Source organism: Netta rufina, assembly GCF_964035555.1.
Source record: "Netta rufina genome assembly, chromosome: 1".
Taxonomy (NCBI): domain Eukaryota; kingdom Metazoa; phylum Chordata; class Aves; order Anseriformes; family Anatidae; genus Netta; species Netta rufina.
The window spans coordinates 180,492,606-180,515,549 of NC_140123.1; the positions used below are offsets into that span (position 1 = coordinate 180,492,606).

The following is a 22,944-nucleotide window of genomic DNA, read 5'->3' on the forward strand; positions in this document are numbered from 1 at the left end:
TGAGGTGGCCACCTGAACAGCATACAGTCCTGGTCAATAGTTGACCGGGGTTGCTGAAGTGCAGCAAAGCTCAATGAGAAGGCAAGTTGTGTGGCATCTGCAAGGCCAGCTTGGGTGCCCACAATCACTGGCAATTTTAGGCCACCCCTGGATGATCCACTCACAGTAACTAAGAGGGGATATCTTCTGCTCTTTCAGAAACCCCCTGCAAGCCTTTTACGTGCCCTTTCCAGATGAGCTGTACTGTTCCTCCGTGTGTAAGCACAGCTCCTCGCAGAGCTCCAGCACTCACTGCTGCCAAGTCACTGGGCGTGAAGTTTATGTGCATTTCTCATGCCCCAGTGATAGAGGAAATGGGCCAGGGCTTTACCCTGACCCATCTCCACAGATGTCACTTCCTCACTCTTACAGCTTGTTCGTACCCATGCAGTTTTCTCTGCAGGATGTCTTCCTGGTGGTCAAGCTCAAGCGAGCACTTCCTGGGTTCATCAGCTGTGATAGCCCATTTCAGCTTGTAAGCAGCCTCTCTGGGATTCATCCCATGAGGTCTGTATGTTCCACCAGCTTCCCATATTCTTCCAGCTCTGGTGGTGTTGCATGATTCAGAAATTTCTTTTAAAGGGCATTGAAGTTCTGCAGAAACCATTCCAGGAGCAATTCAGTGCTTCAAGTTAACAAACATATCTCCTATTCTTAGTCATCCCTGAAATATGCAATCATAATAAACAATGGGTCAAAATCTTCCGATGTATGTGCAGGACACTGACTGGGCATGAAGCTTTCCTAGAAATGAAAATCAGAACAGTTTTTTGTTTGTTTGTTTTTGAAAAAGTCTAGAGACTACGTCTTTCAATCCGTACATTTGATTTTATGCACACATTGAAATGTTTGGACAGCGACGGGTATTTTAATGATGGCCTAAGTAAATTATTGCATCGATTAAAAAAAAAAAAATTACTTTTAAAAATGTGAACTAACTTGGAAAGCTGGAAAACATCCATCTGAAGTTCTAAAGTTTGTGAACAACAGGAACTCTCAAAGCTCACAATTTACTGATGCCCATACCTGTAACACACAGCCCAGTGGACTGCATTTTCAGCAGGTGCATTTATTTGCGTTTAAGACGCCTACATCCATCTCAGCCACTGGTCCTTTTGATTCGTTTCTCGACCTGCCACAGCTAAGTACGCAGCTGTCAAGATCGTTCTACTTCTGTTGCTGCAATTCCGTGCTAAATGGCACAAGGTCGCCACTTTGCTGTTAGCGTTATAAAGTTTACAACAACAAGGTCTGATTTCCTAATGGAAAGCTGATGGTTGCAAACATCAAAAAAAAAAAAAAAAAAAAAAAAAAAAGGCTAAATATAACTCGGAGTTTACAGCTGCACAGTGCCATTGCATCTGTAACCTGGGCTGTCTGGCACTCGGTGATGAATCCTCGCAGCGTTTATGCCTACACATGCCCCTGGGTTTATAAAGGGCCTGGGGAACACAGCGTGGCCACCGTGGGTGTCCCACGGAGCCTCTTCAGAAGCGAAGTGCCGGTGGCTAACGGGCAGGGCAGACACGCTGGGGTCAGCCTCCTCCCAGGAAAACACCGTGCCGTTCAAGCGCAGGACTGCTAAATACTTGCATAGCTCCGAAACGAACCGGTTGAGGAGACAGATCACTTTTTCTTCAGCCCGAGGATGTCCCAAGTTCCCACAATTGTTCCTAGGGCGATCGGGAGCGTGTGTAAACTGTGTGTAAACGGTGTGTAAGCGACTGTCAGAGGCGGAGGGGCTTTCCCATCTCCTCACCTCTTCCTCGCCTCCACCCCCCCAATGCCGTAGGGGTCCCGGGGCAGCGTCCCCGTCCCCGTGTCGCTGTCCCCGTCCCCTCGGGGGGCCGAGGCGGGCAGGTTGCCGGCTCGGGGCCGCTTTCCCCTCCCACCCCGGGCCGGTGCCGGGCGGGTCGCGACGCCCCTGCAGGCTCCGGTCCCCCCGCCCCGAGCGGAGGCCGGGAGCGGGCCCTGGCCGGCCGCCAGCCGCCTCCCTCCCTCCCTCCCTCCCGCTCGGGATCCTCCTGCCTCCGTTATAGCGCCCGGCCGGCCGCCACCCACCCGCAGCGGGGCAGCATGTCCGGCACCAAGTACGTGGACTCGGAGGTACGGACTGGGGGACGGCTGGGATGGGATGGGGTGGGGTGGGGGTCCCGGGCACCCCCCGGAGGGGCTGCGGGGCCGCCTGGCGGTGCGAGACGAGCGGCGGCGAGCGGCGGAGCCGCGCCTGGCACGGCGGGGGGCGCGCCCCCGGGGCTGCGGTTTTATAGCCGGGGCAGAGCCGCCCGCAGCCCGGCTCCCCCGGGAGCGGGGCCGCCCCCCCGCTGCCCGCCCCTCTCGGCCCTGCCCGGCCTCTCTCTGCCCCCCCCCCCCCTCCCCGCTCCCCGGCTGGGTTCTGCCTTCCTCCCGTCCCTCCTCTCCCTCGCGGCCGCTCTCCCCTCTCTCCCTCCGCAGGGCTTTCTGTACGCGGCGCCCGTCCGGGAGCAGGGCAACATCTACAAGCCCAACAACAAGATGATGGCAGACGAGCTGAGCGAGAAGGCGGTGCACGACGTGCACACCAAGGAGATCGACCTGGTCAACCGGGACCCCAAGCACCTCAACGACGACGTGGTCAAGGTGAGCGGGGGGTAGGGGTAGGCGAGGGGGACGCGCCAGCCCGGGCCGCTCCCCTCCACCTGCTGCGCGAAGGGAGGGGGGTCGGGTCCTAATTCCTTTATTTTTTGGGAAAAAAAAGGGAGAGGGGATTTGGGCAGCGGCTGGCACAGCCCCGCAGGGACGGGGAAGGAGCTGAGCCCCCTCGGGTCCCGGTCGCCCAGCCTCAGCCAAGAGGGAGCAGAGCAGAGGTCCCGGAGGGGGCTGCATTCGTTTCCTCCTTGCGTTTGCTTTTCCTTGGTGGTTTTCCCTCAAGAAGCGAGGGAAGAGGCTAAGCAAAAGCTGGCTGCGCCCCGGTTTAGGCTCTGGCTTACAATTCGGTTTGACAGTTTTGGCAAATGTGGACCGACGGGGATTTCTCCTCGAAGTCCCTTCAGTCAGAAAAGTCCTGGGGCTGATTTTCCTCTTCGCAGACAGGTTTTGTGCTATACGTGCGGGAACTGAGGATGCTGTCGTCTGGGCTTGTCAGGACCCAGGACCAACGGGAGCCTGCCAGGTGCAGCGGGTGACTAACCACCAGCTGGCTTGCTTAGGGTCCAGCACCATCACCATGACCACCCCATCCGTTGGTCACGATGACCCATTACTAAAAAAGAGAAATGTCCTATTGTCTCCGAGGACAGAAAGGCTGGAATCTAGTTTCAGGATGTTTGTCAGAAAGATGATTTGTGCTGTACGTGCAGACAGCGCAGTAAGGTTGTGAGTAACCTCAAATCCCTCTGCCTTCAGCAAAGTTTGAAGGTGCTGAATAGGACTGCCCGTGTTGCAGATCGAGAGTAGGAATTATCCCCTAGGGCGGGCTATATCTTTAATTAAGGAGCCGTTGTCAGCTCCAGGACCTAGAAAGAAAAGGAATACATTTTTAATTAGTTTAGAAAAAAATCATCTGTGTACGCAGCAGTACAAAACGTCCTTTAAGATGCCTGGTGTTGAGGGAGCGATTCCTTTTTCTGCCACCCGTGGGGGAGCAGCTGAGTAGGCAGGGAATGCAAGGCTGGAGAATGAGGCTGCATCACAGCTCATTGCGTACATCAACAGAAGAAGTCCCCAAAGCAACCAGACCTTCCGAGGATGAGTCACAGCCCCCAAACAAGTCGGAATCGAGTGTCCACAAACTTAACTAGGGAAAGAAAGCTCCTGCTGGGACGAGAGGCAGACCACTCATGGAAAAAACTCCTAACGGACAGAGAGGAAAATGAAGCCTACAAAGCCCGTCCTGCCCTCCCTGCCTCCCACTGGGGCAATGATTAGGAAAGTTAGCTTGATTGCATCCAATCGTCCAAAGTGAAGTTGAAAAGTTAGAATTGTAGGAATGGAAAAAGTGAGATTTTTTTTTCAGTTTGTCCTTCCAAAATGGTTGTGGACCAACAGATAAATTAATTGAAAACCAGCAGGCACCCAGAATACTGGTACTGCCTCCGTATCAGTGAGTTTCTGGTGGTGCACGTAGCCACATCGAGACGCAGGAATGTATCAAAGTGAACTTGATGTTAACCAGACGGGATCCATTTTGCATTATAAAAGCAGCAGCATTTGTAAAAAGTGTGGGCATCACAAAGTGACACTTTTCTACCTCGTCACAAGGATAAATAAGGATTTATTTGATTTTATAGATATTTCAGAAATAGGTTCAACGTGAAAAGTATGGAGAGGAATTTTGCTACAGTTTAAGTTTGTTCGGATACTACTAATTTAAGTTTATTTGGATACTACTTTCAGGTTCAGCTTGCTAGAAGTAGCCGTAAAGCTCAGATCCAGTTCCTAGCTGACAGACGCTGGGCTGAAGATGCACAGATTCAGTTCCTGCCTTAGCCATCAGTCTGTGGCTCCTTCTGTCACCTATCTGCCTCTCTTCCTTCCATTGTAAATCATCCAGGTAGAGAGTAAAAAATGTACTTGGGTAACAGAAGGAGCCCCTAGTTTGGGTGCTGAAAGACAGAAAAATGTTGTTCAGGGCTGTTCTGAGGCCAGAAGCGTGGCTTAGACTTAGCTGAGTGTTGTTTAGAGCCATTACATTTTTCTAGATTTGGAACCTCATCATTTCAGGCATTTCTTGCCACTTGACTAGGAGCCACAATAGCATGGAAACTGGGGACAAGTCAGTCAACCATGAAATAGAAATGATTAGACAGAGAATGAGGAATCTGCCCTGTAAGCAGCTCTCTAAAAGGCCTCAGTGTTGTCTGCGTTCAAATACTTGCCATAGCACATTTTAAAAATAACCCTTGCTTGTGAGAAGCAGGAGGCATTCCCTTGATGTGCAGCAAACAGCATCTGCAGAGCTTCCTCTGCAGCAGATAAATGGGGCAGGCAGCAACAGGGGAGGGATCCAGCCAAGGGGGCGAGGCGTGATCCAGATGCTTTACACCAAACATATTGGTGACAGTGACTTTGCTTACTTTTTATCTTCAAATTAGAGGCCAAGTGGAAGCCAAGTGCTGTGTGATGCTTCCAGAAAAGTGGGGCAAACAACTGGATTTCTGCTCAGGGAGGGGTGGAACTGGGGCCTTACTGACCTTGCAGTGTGAGAGCTGAGTTACGCAGCCAGCAGAGCTGGCAGCTCCGTGCAGGAGGAAGCACAATCTAGTAAAATCACCAGAATTTCCTTCCTGTTCTAATTCCTTCAGCAGGGAGCGGAAAGGAAGGAGTTTTTTCCTCATATGACTGCCCTCATGTGTCACTTCGGGATGCTCAGAACACGCAGCAGTTGTTGAGGTACCAGCTTGTGGGGTTGTCTGGTCAAACAGAAAGCAGAATAAGAATCTAGTAAGGGAGAAACAACCTCTGAGCACCTGGGAACTCTGTGGGAGTCACTTTGTTGATTAAAGAGCTATTTTCCTCAGAACTGTATCTGTTTATGTCAGATTCTACTCTGACTTATATCCCACAGTTTTTGTTTGTGTGCGATGAAATGCAAGCACCGGGAGAGAAAGCTGATAGTGGGCTTTTTTTTTTTTCTGTCATTTATCGTTCCCTCCCCGCTGACCCAAGGTTTGCAAGCAGGTGCCTGAAGTTCTCTTTCAGGACTTGTTCAGTCTTTGCTCTTCCTGTTTCCCAATACACTATTTGTGTTCTCCAGATTGTGGCAAAATTACAGCCTTCCAACTCTTTGGAGTTGAAAGTATCTTTGGTCAAGTATTCAGAGTTTACTGAATTTGGAAAAAGCAGAGGAGGGAGCTAGCTTTTCTGCATCTCTCTGAGGCTGGCTTGTGCTTCTCATTACTCCTTTGCTCACCATGGGGACAGGCCAGGTAGCCAGCCCTACAAAATCTGCGCCTTCTGGACTAGTGAGGACCAAACGTGCAGTTACATCTGCAGCTAGATCACAATTCTTTTGTGCTCTGCTAGGGAGAAAGGCCTGTGCCTGGTGCACCACCCAGGACATAATTATTAGTTTGTTTTAAACAAGTGGTGTCTATCTGCTGTTCGTTGTGTAAGCGTCCTTTTCTCTCTGGAAAAAAAAAAAAAAATCAGTACTTGGCTGCAGATGTAACAATGCAGAGCTTTTGTACCAAGTTTTAAACAGCTGTGTATTCGTGCCTTCCTCTTAAAGCTGATGCTGGTGAGGAAAATTCATGTCACTGCAAGGAAGGACCTTGTGCACGGAGGAGAGGTGCCTAGGCAGAGCACCTTCCTTCACCGCTGGGACCTCCTGGAAGGAAGGCAGAGACTGTCCCCTGCTGTGCTCAGCTGGGAAGGTTAAGGCACTGAGGTCTGCCACGCTGATGTAACAACAGCTGTCAGCTCCTCCTCTTCGAGTGGTTACACATCTGTGGAGGCAGATTCGTGTCACAGAGTTTAGGCCTAACCACAGGATGAGGTGGGTTTTTCTCCCAGAGTGTGTTTCTCTCCACATAGCTCAGACACGACACCTTACTGTTGCGCAGGTGCATTTAAATGAGATGATTCTTACACTGGGTGCCATATCAATGTCCAGCAGTGGGGTTTAGATTTTAAAATGCAGCACTATTCCGGTGTTGGACTTTGCCTGTCCATCCGATCCAATTCTGTTCCAAGTGTTTCTTTCAAGGCCAGTCTACAATTCAGAGACTAAAGCTCAAGTTGTTGCAGAGGCTGGTTTGTAGGAGGACTGAGCGTGGCCTGAGAACTCTGAAAAACAGTTTTCTTGCACAGGAATTAGGAGTTTTCAGATTGCTAGGCACGGAATTTTTGAATGCCCATAAGGTTACAGATAATAATTGAATGTGTTCTAATCAAGTCTCAGATCTCAAAAGCGTTTGTATTTAAGATTGTGGTATTATTAAAGCCTTATGCGCTGCCTTCTTGTTTAGCGTGATGAACATGACTCATAACTCCATAGGAAAATGTTCGTTTGATGACAATGGGGACAGAGCCAACTATTCAACATGGATGTTCCTTTTGTTAGAGTTTGTTGGACACTACCTCATAGTCAGAGAAGGCAAATATTTTTCCCTTCTGTTAAATTCAACTTTATTTAGAGTATATGTTAGAAAATTTTAAGAACTATTTGAATTCATTTTAGATTTTTTTACCCAATATATGGAAAAAAATACCACCATCTGTTGCAGAAAGTATGGCTGTCTAATACCGAAACAAATCATTGAAATCTAAAAGTCTTCTGTGGGAACAGGAAAATGTGTATAATAGAGCCCAATGAGAACTGGATCTTTGGTGTATTTTAAGCAACAGAGAGAAGAAAATACTAATGAACATGGATGAGCCATAAAACTTGTGATATCTGGAAAGCTGAAGAGAAATACAGCTCTAAAAATAGTTTCTATTCCCCACTGTTCTCAAATACCCTTATAGTAAATTGACAGTACATCAGCAGCTAATTTTCTGAGCTGCTTGATCCAAAACTACCACCTTTCTTTTCTTTTCTAGACAAATTACAACAATAAAAGCATCCGAGACTGAAGAGGATTTGTTGTTGTTATTATTATTATTATTATATTATTATTATTGTGTTGAAGACAAAATAAAAGTTATGGCTCTTAAGTTTGTTTGATTTTTTGATGGGGACAGGTTTGACTCTGTTAGTCCCTTTAAATTTTTTTTCTAGGAGATTTCTTATGAAAATGTCTTTGCATAGTTTCAAAACTAACTTCTAATTTTATGCAGTATTATTCTTGTTAGAAGTTATGTCATTGGGTTAGTATTCAAAAGGACAAACAGTCTCAGTATCGCTGTGCCCACTCGAAAGAGTGCATTAGCTGGAGAAGCTCGCACCCTGTTTTATTCACGATAGCCAAGGAGTTATGCTATAGCTGTCAGTGGAGCTGTACAAGAATAAGGCTTGTCTGGCCCACGTACTTCATTTTCAAATAAAAAGGAACTGATAAAGTCAGCTTCTCAGATAAGAAGTGCGAAGATACTATCGCAGTTAAAGGTGAAAGCATCACATTCCCTGCCCAAACTCCCGCTGTGCCAAAGTACACTCGGAGTTTCAAAGAAGCCTAAGGGAATCTCGTAGAAGGATTGCAATGCTTCCTCTGTAAGCTGTCAAATGCCTTCCAACAACCTCAAACAAATACAAAACACACTTAGTTCTCCCTCAAGATTATCTTAGTATCTCCTGTAGACCTCAGTCTCCTGTTGTTTTATCAAGTCCATGTTCATGTAACTCCTTTTCAGTGCAATTTATAATAAGGCTGCAACTGTAGACCAGCAACATCTTGATCTTTGTGAAATATTAAAGAAAGAGTTGCCTCATATTTAAGGGTCAGTAACTTAAGATCTTCCAGTAGAAGGACAGCCTTCTAACAGAAGAAATGCAGAGGCAGATCTTTTTTAAAGGAACAGAGCAGTAACTAGGCACTCACAGCAGTAAGCACACTCAGTTAGAAAAGAGGGAAATAGTGAGAACAAGTTACACAGATTTGCTAAAAAATAATTGCAGCAACTAACAGGAATATGTTTATGGTTAGTATACCTAGTTAAGAGTCTCCTCTCATTAGACTCCCTTACAAATGATACAAATGATAGAGATTTCATGTATAAAGCCCCATGTGAAGTTGCCTTTCTCTCTCCATGTGATACTACAGAGTCCAACATTGCTATATTTCCATTCGCCATTAGTGCCCAAATTTAGGAGGAATGAAGCTAGAGCAAGTTCTCAAAAAGTTATATTAAAGGCTAGCAATTGTGATATTAATGTTATTATATTAATAATATAAATAGTATATAAATAGATACTAATAACAATATTAGCTTAATATCAGATCTGTAAAACTTCCAAATGGTATTATATCAGAGGGCAATATAACCATCTAAAAAACTCATTAGAGGATACCTTTGGTTTTATTAACATTCCTGAACTCTGGTTAATTCCAGACTCTAGTGGAATTAATTTAAAAAAAACTCCCTTTAGTTTTAATATATTCCAAATTTCACCCCACTGTTCATGCTGAGGAATATGCAACTTTAAGCATACAGACACAAATATGTATGCATGCACGTACACAAAGATATCTCAGAGGTTTTAGCTAACATAGCTGCATCAAATGAGGAGGAACTATTCAACATGAAACAAATAATAAACGAAGAAAGCTTCGTAACAGTTTTTCCCTTTGAGAAAATTGTGATAACCTCCCAGCAGCCCAGTTTCCAGAGAGGAAAGCAGCCACTTCATTTTCTGACCACTCGCTCTGACAGCATTGACCCGTCTGCCAAGTAACTGGTTGATGCGATCTCCCCACCTGCGCAGGAAGTTTAGCTGTGTTTCAGAGGCGTGCAGATGTCTCCTTGAGTTGCTATTCTTTCCTTCTGCTGGGCTATACTGAGAAGCACAGACAAGTGCTTCAGGAAGAAATCTCTGGAGAATGCCTGGTTGCTGCAGGGCTGACCCATTGCCACCAGTAGCATATTTCATGTGAATACTTCCGCAGCTTTAGATGAGCCTGCCCATCTGATAAAAACAAAGCCCATCACCAGGGCTTTTCTGGTATGTAATGAGTAATTCAGCATTGTCAGACGTTCTCCTCTTGGTAATTAGTAGCAAAGTTTGGCAATTTTCATTGATCTTTCTGTTTGTAAAGTGCTGATCTTGCAATCATAACCCTTTCCTAAGTCATGACATAATTTTAAATTGCTCATAATCTGTCTGAATATTTGTTATTGGTGCAGCAGTGGTCACTCCTGGCAGGACAAGGTTTTCTGCTCTAGCTAGAACAGTATAGTCCTTTAACTCTTTTCCAGCATTAATATCCTTGTTTGTTGAAGCATTGTTTGCTTTTTTGGCTGTACTCTATAGTATTTGAGAAAGATTTCGTATCTCCAAAGAAGAGATCTGCCAGCAGAACACTGTTCCTGCAATATGATGGAAAGTAGGCACAGGGAGAAAGAATGTAATGCAAATTCCTCGGTCAGTTTGAACAAATAACAGGGCTTGAACTCTCCCATGAGGGAACCTTGTCCTTCTCTGGGCACAGCTGATGCTCGTGCTTTGCATTCACCCATGCCATAGCCTAAGGCTTATACAGATGCTCTGGTATAGAAGTCGTGCCTTTATAACACACCTGACAGCCATAAAATATCTAGGTGTTGTTAAGCTGTATGTTTTTGGGCACAAAGTTATCAGCTTCTTTATGTAGTGCTGATAAATGTTTGCTTGATGGAGACTGCACAGTGTTCTTAAAAAAAAGGGGTGGGTTCTTTATTAGGGTCAAAACAAGTGAAGCCATTGTTAAAGTTCCTGTAATCCCATGCAACCTAGGTCCAGACAGACCTACTCAGAGCAAGAGTAGGCCTCCTCCTGTTCCTCTTAATGTAGGCCTTGCAGCCATGAGGCACTGCCATGTCCCACACCCTACACCTCCAAAATTTTGAAGTCTCCTGGGTGGTGAGGGAAAGGAGAAAAGCAGCTCTACCCCTCTGAGTTCTGACACCTCCCGTTCTCTTTCCCTCGGGCTCAGTAGAAAAAACCTTATACGTTTTTTTGTCATTTTCTGAAAAAAATGTGGCAGTGGTCAGGAAGACAAGCACCAGCAGATGTGGAAACATGCTATTTCAAAGAGACAAGGAAACATTTAAATGTTATTTTCTTCAGCTGAATGTTTTCTTTAAGGGACATTGAGTGCTTTGGGAAATTTTGTAAGTTGCATTTGTCACAACAGAAAAAAAATGATGGTATCTGCCTTTTGTTACAAGACTCATTTTTCTGAGTCTTAAAGAGACAGTATAATCTGAGGAAACATTAGTATAGGAAACATAGGCTTAGTATCAGGGAAAATACTGTTTTAAAATAGCACGGGGTAAGTTGTAAAGCCAGTGCCTATGCTCTGTGCTAAAAATGTAAGGAAAACTCGCTTGTGACTCCATCTTCCATAAATACATATTTGTACATGTTAATTATTCATCACAGACCCAACTTTCAGTCTGGCTTGACTACAGCCCTTGTCTGGCAGAACACTTAAGCATATTGACATCAGTGAGGCCGTTCCCATTGTTCAGGCTGTGTGCGTATTTAAGCGGTTTGCCTGATTGAAGATATGAGTGATCAGTCAGAAGACAGCCAGTAAGGACCTGAGCCTCTTTTCACTGACTCCAAAAAATATTGAAGGCACTCAGAAATGTAGGCACGCTGAGTGAGCTCTTGGCTGGGTTCCCCCTCACTGGAGCAGTGGTGATATCTCTGCTCTCCTTATGTTGTGAGCACAGCAGCAGCACACATACTGCACATGAAGACCTGAGTAATTACAGTTGCAGAAATGTGGATTAGGCCAAAGTCTTTGTAAAATGGCAGTGGTCTTAATATTTTTTTCTGATAAACCCAGCACAGTAAATTTTCTATGGAATGGATATCTCAAAGGACAAAATTTGAGGAAAAGCGTAACTGTTAGGTAGGCAGTTTGAAGACTAAAGGACATAAGGACTGAAGTGGCAAGGTCAACTATATTCATACATAAGGCACATATACTTGAGTCAGCTGTTTTATCTGTTTCATGTTTTGGGGATATTTTTTGTTTCTTTCTTTGTTTTTGTATTTTTTTTTGTTTGTTTGTTTAAAGCAATAACTTCACACTGTTAAGCTTTTTAATTAATAGGGTTTTTCTTTAAACAACCTTTGAGAAAGAAGGCAAATCCTCCATACCATTTCCCTTTGTTGTAAGTAAATCTCTTTTAGAATCAAAGCAGGTCCCTTAATTTCCTGATAAAAGTTTAATAAACACATGCAGGGCAAAAGAAGCTGCAATAATTCTCATAGCAGAATCAGACAAAAGCTTCAAGCAATGTAAAAACTGGCTTCACCAAGCTGAATAGTAGGAAACAAAGAATAGCTGAAGTCAGGAAGTGCATTGTAGGCATGGAACAGAAGTTGATAGTGTTTAATAGCTTTGGCTGAAACAGAAGGCTGCAGTGAGTTATTAGCATCCTTTAGAGGGTCAAAACAAATTTCCTTTACTTCTCTCCTTGTCACAAGTGAACGTGCCTGCATTTTCATTAGCTTGGCAAATAATTCCCAGTTGTTTCACAGCACACCCTGATAGCTCTAGAGGAACAAGCTACATGCTGTAATCTTCACAACAGGACCTGTGCCTAACCTAAGCATGTCTTTACATGAATAAAGCAGAGTCTTCCATAAATTTACATATATTTGATGCTTTGGCAAAAGCGGAGTTGAGAAAGGTATCAGTAATAGAGGTATCTTCGCCTTGTGAGCCAGTTACGTCCGTTTCCAGAAATTAGTGAAGAGCTGCAGAGTGTCTTTCTTCCCTAGGATTGTATTTCTGGCCACTTCTGTTTCTTCTGTCACTCCTATTTTTAATTTACTTAGTTCATTTGGACTCCCGTTATCAGGCTGATGACACTCACCATTACTGAGTGCTGTTGAACTAAAAACCAGAGGGGAATGTTAGAAGAGACTGAGGGGTGAGTAACTGAAAGAAATATATCCCATAGCAAGGCAAAGTGCATCCAGTCACCTATTCTCTGTGCTGTTTGCTGAGGACAGATCCCTGGGAGTTAAAAACAGGATCTTTCATGGGAGTGGTTCAGCGCAGGAAGAATCTGGGTGATATCTCAGTTCCTGCAGTGTGAGGACTTATCTGCACTGCCTGAACGATGAAATAAATAGCACATTTCCCAGCCAGTGGGATTCGTACGTGATCTGGTTGCAGCTGAGACGTGGAAGAGCCCAGCTTACCTCGGTTCGTTGGATAGCTTGATTTAGACTTTATACTGCTTCGGGTAAGCCTGTTTTTGGACAGCAACACAGATGTTACCATTGCACTCTCTCAACACATATGTTACTTCATAACATTATTGTGGCTTTTAGACAGACAACAGGTTCGTTTTAACCCATTCATCTGAGAGATTTTACAGCTGCCAGGCCATTTTTCTGTCTTTTCACTCTCAAATTCAGTTTGGTGTCTTCCGTATGCAATGTGGAGCAATGGAGAACATGGTACTTGAGAAATAATGAAATGGGAAAGATGTGGTAGGGAGACGTCAGTTATTGTTCCCATAGCACCATCTATTTGGGCTCTGTGCATTGGTAGAAACGTTCATAGTGCTGTTAAAATTGCTCCAAGGAAGGACTCCACCAACTCCTGGTGATTTCTGGTGGCAGAAATACACTGCCATTACAATCTCAGGCAGACTGATGCCTGAGCACTTTTAGGACAACTGTGCATGACTTGAGCGGAGAAACCCCGGCCAAGGATATATCGTGAATGTTCTGACATTAGCATCATCTCCTGGAATGAGGACAATGCTGCCCATCTGGAAATGTTATATGGTCTGATTCTTCTGTCAGCTCCCCAGGATTAACTCTGAGGACATCTTGGGTCACACAACAGGCTAAAACCATCAGTTTCTGAGAATTGGGATTACAGAAAATTTACTATTTGATTTGAAAATCGATGAGTTTACCAGCTTCCATTTTTCAGTAAAGCATTCATTGTAAGTAATTATTTCTAAAGGAACCAAATTACAAGCCAGTCTTAATATTTATTTGCAAAATTCTAGGTGCTTCACATTAACTGCTTGCATGCCAAAAACATGTTCTGCAGATAAAAATAGGTCCCACTTAGCTAAAGTTATAACCATGAAAATGATCTCAATGCAAAGTTGCTTTCCTCGTGAGATTTAATATTTCCCTTATCAGCTTGTTGAAAACATAAAAGATAGACTCTGCTATAACTGAGTGGAATATAAAGACTTTGGGCATGACCCCTGATGCACTGACATGCTGTATGATAGCTACGTGCACAAACTCTCTGCCAATGATCACAGCATCAACTGATGGGAAGAACACAATAAATTGCCACAAGTTTTAGAATAAGAAGGCTATGTACAACCTATGAGGAAAAAAAATATATATATAGTCTTCTTGTAATACCATTTTCTGAGAAGCTACTTTCTCTTGCTAAAATCATCTGCATATCTTTATTATCTGATTTCAAGGCTAATGTTGATAATAAGCCAAGAGCACCCATTTGCTTTGAAAATGAACTACCATGCAATACAGGTTACAATGAAAAGCTTGCTTTTGAATTGCTGCAAAAATATATAATGTAAGCATGCTTCCCAGTGTATTTCTAAAAGAAAATAAAATCGGGCATACATTTTTCCAACAAGTGCACTCAGTTGAATTAGATTGATTTGGTAAATAATACGCAGCTCTTGAAAACATCTTAGTTTTTTTTTGTTTTATTTTTGAGGTTAGATAGAAGACAATTAGACACTATCATCAGGAGATATTATTGACTTCTTCATGTACATCTACAACTTTTTCTTCTTTCTCTTGTGATCCAGTCCTAAAAATGCAGTGATTGATACCAGGGCATCTGATTGTTTCGTTTGGAACATAAAATCGTAATACATCCTTGCTCTGTCTTTCTAGACAGCAGATAACTTCTAATGACCAATTCATGTAATTATTTTATGGCCAATGTACTTTATAAAGCTAATTTTGTGTCACTTATTTAGTGACTTTTATATCTACAGTGAACTTTTATATCTAATAAGGCCACAGTGAAAATATAGAACATTCTATTGCCTGTGATGCCCTTACCAGAACTGGAGTTATTTCTACTAGAGCTTCAGTATTGGTCCCACTGACATTACAGAACCCAAATAAGCTCCAATGTCCTGTCTAAACTCAGCAACAAATATAGTGTCCTGTATATGCTGTTTTTATACACTATTTTCCGGGAAATTGTTTTCCAAGATTAGTACTAAAAAATCACATGACCTACAGAAGTGTAGGCTATTTAATACGGACAGAAATACTGCAGGAGAGAACTGTGCCTAAGACTCTCTTTTCATTTTCTCTTTCTGTGGTTATTGTTTAAAATTATGCTCTTCAGTTTCAGAAATTCCAGATAGACTGTTGGCTCTGCATGCCTTCACAAGAAGTGCGTGGAGCTGTGTCGTGTTCGTTAGGTATCAGCTGATGCAGATCCTGCCACTGGTTTCTGTGGAGACAGAATTTCAACCCAAATGCTAGCTTAAGGTATGATGGCCATGATTAGGGTGATAATGAAATCTCATCCAGAAGAGTCACAAAGCACTTTCAAATCACTAAAGCCTCATTCAGAGCAGCAGGTAAAGAACAGAGGGTTCGTAGTTTGTTTATCCAATATCTGGAGAGATGCACTGACCTGAGCAGGAAAAGTGATGGTTAGGCCCAGTAACACATTAAATTTAGCCAGCTTGATGTTAGGCATTTGGGATGTCTGATATTACATCTGATTCAGAAATTTCCTCACGAGGACTTTAAAACCCTTCAAGCAAATTACCCCTAGACTGTATACTTTTGCTTGGGAATTATCTTTTCTTGATAAAACTGGAAAGCCCAGTGATTTTATAGTATTTTTTCCTTTGTAGTCAGTTGGTAACTTTTGTATGGGCTGACTGAAGGTTCAGTGGGAGAGAGGGAGAAGTTTTTTCCATTTTTAAATGAAAAGAAGTGATTTTGAGCCTTTTCCTACAGTATAAGCAATATTTACACAGTATATTTATATTCACCTCCTTCCAGCCTCCTAAGGTATGCCTGAGTTTCTGAGTCCTCTGGCCCATATCATACTCAGCCTGCTCCTGTAAATCATCACTTATGGCAGCAGCATCACTGGACTTTGGGATCCAGTCCTAGGAACGTATTTTTTTTTCACCTAATTTAAACAATCATTTAGTTTCTTGCAGAGGCGTACTGTTGTGATGTTCTTCTTCCTTTTGAATACAGTACCTATACAATTTGTTGTGCTGACTAAATTAAATATCCTGTATTGTGGGTTATATCAAACAAGTGTTTGTGTGACATGAAGCTGAACTATCATCCCCAATTCTGTTAATTTTCTAATAGAAATGTTATGACAATTAAGCTTCCTGAAAAAGCTCAGTATTTCAACATAGAACTGTAAAATATGCATGCTGGAATGTACTGCTTCCTTAGGTGACTTTTTGAATGATTTATGAATAGTCAAAACCATGAAATATGTGGAAGAGTGTGTTCCTTCTAAACATTAATATGTTCGCCTATGTCTTTCACGAACAGGGGGTTATCACATAAACAGGATAAGTTAGAACAAAATGGCTCTAATGCGAAGAGCCTCTCTATGTTTAACAAGATTGAAGAGCTCCCTTACCCTTTCAGAATATAAAGGATCTCCATCTGATACCAATCTAAATCCAGCATTTTATTTTTCAGGCTATTAAGAACTATTCACAACTGTTTCAAAAATATATATTTAAATAGCTGTCCTTAACATTTATTAACTGTCAAAATTTAGCAATGCTTTACAGGGTAAGATGGAAAAATCAGACAAATAAAACGTATTTTATTGATGCATGCTTAAGGTGCATAAAATGCCAAAGTACTGAGCACATTTGTTCCATTTGTAAAAATGTGAAATGGTTAAGATAGGCAATGACAGCATGATGATTCTTTTCAACTGGTTCATCTCTTACATAGATTTTAAGGGCACTCTATACCTTGAAGACAAAATATTCAAGCTATATCTTGAAGAAAAGTTATTCAGTTTTGTGGGCAGTGCAGTTTTGTGGACAGTATCTAAAAGTTAGGTGTCTGGTTTTGAGCTAGTCATTGAGGCTTCCTGACAATCACTAGGGAAAAAAAAAAAAGCAAGCCTTATTCATATCATTATCATAGATGATATGTTAAGATGGGTTGAATCATGTTGGGATGTAGGGATTACATGTTTCAGAGTTTTGTGCAGGGGACCATTGCTTTCCAGGTGAGGGGTTTCTAGAATCCACACTTAATGGGGACACCTGACTGACCTGCTTTTGTGTTCTTTGATGCAGATTGATTTTGAAGATGTGATTGCTGAGCCAGAGGGAACACACAGCTTTGATGGGATTTGGAAGGCCAGTTTTACCACCTTCACTGTAACGAAATACTGGTTTTATCGTTTACTGTCAGCAATCTTTGGCATTCCTATGGCTCTCATCTGGGGCATCTACTTTGCCATCTTGTCATTCCTGCACATCTGGGCGGTGGTGCCATGCATAAGGAGCTACCTGATTGAGATCCAGTGCATTAGCCGTGTCTATTCCATCTGTATCCACACGTTCTGCGACCCACTCTTTGAGGCTATAGGCAAAGTGTTCAGCAGCATCCGAGCCACAGTACGGAAAGAGATTTGAGGGACATTTGAAGAAAAGCCATCAGCCTAGAGAGTGGGTGGGGGTTTTGTGTTGGTTGGGGTGTTTTGGTGCCAGTTTCGTTTTCCAAAGCAACATAACAGCAACTGGTGGATTTACTGGCCCAAAACAAAGAATCACTTGCTCAGTTTCTTTTTCTACTGTGTATTCCTACTGGACTACTTGCTTTTTTATTATTATTATTATTTTTCCCTCTCTTTTCAGCCTGTATTTCAAACTAACCATCAATGGCTATTTTTCCATGCCAGTTGCATATCATTTTGCTGGCTGTTCAATTCAGAGACAGAAGTGTTACGTTGGGTGCCTTTTTATCTCGCTGTTCATTCCTTGTAAGATAAATCCGTAGAGATACCAAAGAATGACAAAAATGTTTTCCAACACTGTAATGCCATTCATGTTATTGTGGCCAAAGAGTGTAGAGCTACTGCAGCAGAATGAACGTGACAAGCTGGCAGGTTTTAGCAGAATGTTCTTTTTCAATTGTATCGTCAGTTGACTACAGCTATTTGCAGTCGTGGTCAGGTATGGTGTACTATGAATACATTGGTTAAGTAAACAAATTACTTAATTAATACATGACCTGAAAAGCTAACACTTCATCAGGCTGGAAACATAGACACGTGAAAGCTTTTCACGTCCATAAAAAAAGCTTCTGTCTGTGCCTTTTGCTCTCTCTCTTGGAAGTTTGCAGCCAGTTGTTTCTCAGCCTTCTGTGGAATTGTAGAAGCAAACTGCAGTTGAAAACTAAAACTGGTCATTATAGAAATGTTTTCCTAACTGTGACTTATGACACATCTCTTAGCTAGCATTTAGGTGCTTATCTCATAGGCTTCATTTTTTTTCCAGAGTATTCATATAACTACATATTTTAAGTATGCCAGAGATAACCCCGAGTTACGAGAAAAATGAAGGTGTGCCAAACACAAGCCACAAAATGCCAAGGAGGAGCTGCCTCTGAGAGAAACTTTCCTATCAGCTTTAAAAACTTTCCTATCAGCAGAAGTCAGCATGCCACTAGCACACAGAATATTTTCAGGAGAATTGATGCTTTGCTGAGTCTAAACTAATCCATCATGAGAGATGGGTTAGAGCTTCAAATCATGGATTTGTTCGTTTGTTTTTAGACAGGCTGCAACATCAGGAAGTCTGAAATGGAGGGTGTTGTGTGAAGCTAGCCTATGTTGCAAGGTGCAAGGCCTACAAAATAGAGCCCTTGCAACATACTCTGATGCTGTGACCTACAGGATCCTACAGGAACTCCTGCAGGAGCTCCTGCAGGAGCTTTTTGCCCTCATGATAGTACTGTGTTGAGAGATACTGCCTGTATCCTCATGTGGTTTGTGTGAAGCTTTTGTAAAAATAGTTGTGAGGCTGATCAGCTTTATTGTAGCCCGACCTGGGGCCTGAGCCTGCTCCAGTTGGCACCTACAGCAAATCAGTTCTTGACCTCCAAGAGTGCAGGACTTGGCCCATGGGACTGAGCACGGAGCTGTCTGGTACACCTGCAGCTTTTTTATTTAGCGCTGATATTTCACTTACTGCTTTACCTAACATGGGAGTGCCTTCGGTTCTTTTTCTACCAAAGCATTGAAAACGTTAGGAGATGCTGCATTTTTTAAATGGGGTGGGAGGGAGAGAAGAGGGGAGAGGGTGCACAAAAAGTTACAAAGCTATTAACTACTATTGTTTGCATTTAAAACAGACACTGGTATGGATATAGTTTTATGTTTTTCTATGTACATAGTGGAGAGTGTACTATTATAGATTTTTTCAGAATTAAAAGCAAGCAAGATTATAAACAAGAAATATTTTATCTTTTTATGAGGAAAATCACTCTGAAGAAAACCTTGATTTATCATATAAACTGTATATCCTGAAAGATGTCTGTTCACTTAGATTTATTAGTCCCTAATCCAAATACATTGCTGATCTGATACATTTACATTGTTGTTATGTGCTTACAGATATAACTGACACTTTTTTAATTCTGCATGTACATTAAAGACTACAATAAAACAATGTTTAATGGTAGCTACTGTCTGACTTCTTTTTCCTTAAAAGTCATGTGAATGAATCTCATGTTTTGAGGAAGAAAAAGAACAATATTGATAAAGAAACAGTAAGCAGTGCCATTTGTTTCTCAAGAAAGAACATGCAAAACATTTGTTATTTGTGTTCCAGGATCTAAATCAGGAAGGTTCTTCCCAACAGAAAATTCCATTTTTCTCCCAAATAAATATTTTCTGCTGCTAAGTAGGCAGTGCATTCAGCATTGAATAGGGACCCCAAGCTTGCTTAAATGCTTAAAGATGACAAGTTCCTTTGCTTGTTGTTCCTCAATTTCCTCACATTTCAAATTAGGATAATGAAATTTACCTGCAGAGAATTTTAAGATCCAATAAACAAAACAGTATCATCATACAAGTTACTTATCCTTAATTTTACTTTGGCCATCCAAAATTCAGTCCTAGATTATCCCAATAGCTTTTCAGAATTGCTTAAAGCCTTCTTTTTGGGTCCAGTGGAAATGGGATAGTTCCTAATAAAAGCTCATTAGCCTAAGCATTTAGCATATGAAAACAGGGGAATGACAGCTTATGTTGAGCTGTGTATAGACCTAGCTTGTGACAGGCAGTTCCTTTTTAAGTGGTTATTGCACAATATCTGCCTGTCACACCATTACCTAGTACACAGAAGTCCAACAAAACAGGCTATTACATTTTGGCCTGCAAATCTAGTAACCAGCTTTTAACAGTCCAATGGAAAATAACAGCCTAAAGTACTCTGTTATGTGTTTTCCAGTAGCAGGATGGTGTATTTAATGGTACTGATTAGTCCAACAGTAGCGAACAGTACATTAAAGTGGACTACAAATTGTGAAAAAATGTAAAAGGTATTAAATTTTTAAATGGGAAGTTGTAAGGTGAAAGTAAAGCATGCAAACATTCCAGTATTCAAAAACACTCTGAAAAGAGCCCAGTAGATTCAGCACAGACACATTCACTCACCATAACCCTTTGCAATGTCATCTCTCCAGGACTGTTTGTCAGAGAGATGTGCAGGCTCACCTTGTGACCATGCTGTCCATGCGCTCTGCTAGGCAGCAGTCACAGGGGCGTGCTGGGGGGGAATCTCCTACCCGTGGTCCTGCCAGGCTCTCAGTGCAGTAATAACCATGATCTGTCATGATACAGCCCCTGGAAAGGTCCAGGTTTGTCTTTTACAGGATTAGGTATCTGCTGTTAGGCAATGTCGTTGGACAATCACATATCATGTCTATAAATGTCATGGAGACAGACTTACACTGCTAGATATGAAAGTCAGTGTCATAATATTGGGTGTTCAGGTGGGCTCAGCAGCACTTTTACCTCATAGCAGAAAACCTTCTTGGCTGTCTCTGGTCACTTTTCTCAACCTCCATGACATCAACTCTTAAATTGTGCCAGTTAGCTTGAATTGCTTCCTTTTGAATTACCTGAGATGATGTTTGGAGAAGCAGGGCAGTCTAGCTGAAGCCAGATGGAGCACCCTAGTTTTGAGAAATGAGGGAGCATGAACTGTTTGGTTGTGTGATAGATCCTTCCGAATTTTCTTGTTTAAGAACAACAGATTAAATGTAGAATATTTTTTGAAATGCATTTATTGAAATAATTTTGCAAGATGATAGAATGACAAACCAGAGTCTTTTATTAGCAGTGGAGAATTTCCAAAGCTGCACCCAAGGTGTCTTTTGACCATCTCTTACGTTAAACACAAACTGTTCTCAGTTCAGTCCTTTGATTTTATTGCCTCGTGTGTTTGCTGCATCCTCCTCATTTTTTTTTTCTTTTTTTTTTTTCCCCTCACCACCTAAGGAAGAGGAAAAAGGTATAGAATGAATCACTACTAACTTATAATACCTTTGCTGTCTTCATTGGTGTCTTAGAAGCCTTAAAGTTTCCACTCATGCTGTCTGAAACTGGAGCACTGTGTGATACAGGATATGTTATTTTTATTTGGCATTCTTCTGTAGTATTTTAAATTAAAACTTCAGTTCTATAGTGCAGTTAGTGCACACTGTCTTCGATGGTAAAATGTTGTGTGTTGATATCTATGACAATACCTAGATGAACAGTATTCTCACTTGATTTGTAATTGTTTTTACTAAAGATAGTGGAAGTGGGAAGAGAACGATCAGACTCAGTGCCATATGGTCAAGGCACATTTTAGTGTTCAGTCAAGACACAATCCACAAAGGGCCCTAGGCTCAATACCAGTAAGTAATTTGCTTTTGGTTTAAGAACCTGAATCAACATAACTCTACAGACTCCTGAGTCTCCTTGGACATAAATGTCAGTAGAACTCAGTCTACAGGCATCCAGGTCACATCCACTCACTGCTGAGACCTATGAATGTGAAGTTCCCCTGGCTGCCACCTTCCCCTGCAGGAACTGGAGGTGATAGGTATTCTCAGGGGGTGCCAAAAAAAGCTGGGAAATGAGCTACAAAATGCTTTAAACCAGAGGATCAGCTCAGAGAAACCTTAAGGGACCACAGAACCTGTCGTTGTATAACTTTTTGGCAATTACCAGAATACAGGCATTCATCTATGACTATTACTCATCAAAACATGCAGCCTGCCCATCTCCAGCAAACAGAGCTCTAGATGTAGCTTGCCAGGAGTACATGATGCCAGAAATCCTACTGGCAGAAAAAAAAAAAAAAAAAAAAAAAAAAAAAAAAAAAAAAAGTGGTGCAGAAATAGCTGGTGTTAAGCAAATGAAAAAGTACATCAAAAGGAACAGGCATAGTCTACAGAGAGAATGACGGGATGAAGGAATCTCAGGGGGTTTGTCTTTTATACTCAGGGAATAAGGTGAAACTGTATGGCAGACATACTTCCATCTGGTAGTGATGGATGGAGACTCAGGAGGAAAAAAAAAGGGGGGGGAATGGGGGGGCATGACAATAAGTAATAGAGACAACAGTAGCCAAGGCACTAAAGTATCATCGGGATGTGCAAGTTTCTACCTAACCATGATTCACCTTGAAGGGAAATGACCCTAGGTATGGTCACATAGAGCTAGGTTTAAATGTACTGACATGTCAGCTCAGAACTTACCTTGGATATGGTATGTATGACCAGACTCACATGTGAGCCAGGCTGGGTGAACATCTGAGCCTGAAAACTGCCTCCCATTTTTGAGGAGCACACTGGGGAGCTGGCTGGGGAACCTCCTAGTCCTGCCAGCAGCCAGCAGGCTCAGAAGATGCTAGAAAAACTATGTTTGCAGTCCCAACACCCAACTCCAATGTGCTGGTGGGCAACAGTTAGACTGTGCTCCCCGCAATCAGCAGCATATGTCATCTTCCCAAATCACTTACTTTATATATATGATCTGTCTCATTAACAGAAATCCTCCAGTGTAGTCTACGTTTGTTGTAGGACTATAAATATCCCAGTAATTGGAACTGACAACTGAACAGAGCACAAGAGTCCCTTTAGGTTTAGACAAGCACCCTCAAGGTTTGTTCATGCTTTGTCATCTCATGATGCTTCATCTTCTGGCTTGTGCAGTGTTTTATCTCTTTATTTCATTATGTGTAGGCTCCAATTCAGCTGTTATGGGCTTCTGTCAATTCAGCTGTCTTCTTTCAACA

At 42.5% G+C, this 22,944-nt stretch overlaps 1 protein-coding gene across 1 annotated transcript; it reads left to right on the top strand.

Moving 5' to 3' along the window:
* Positions 1-1,991: 1,991 nt before the first annotated feature.
* CAV1 (caveolin 1) lies at positions 1,992-17,406 on the top strand. Its single transcript, XM_084306118.1, has 3 exons — positions 1,992-2,145; positions 2,494-2,658; positions 16,945-17,406. The coding sequence occupies exons 1-3, from the start codon at positions 2,116-2,118 to the stop codon at positions 17,284-17,286; spliced, it is 537 nt and encodes a 178-aa protein (XP_084162244.1). The 5' UTR covers positions 1,992-2,115; the 3' UTR covers positions 17,287-17,406.
* Positions 17,407-22,944: the final 5,538 nt, after the last annotated feature.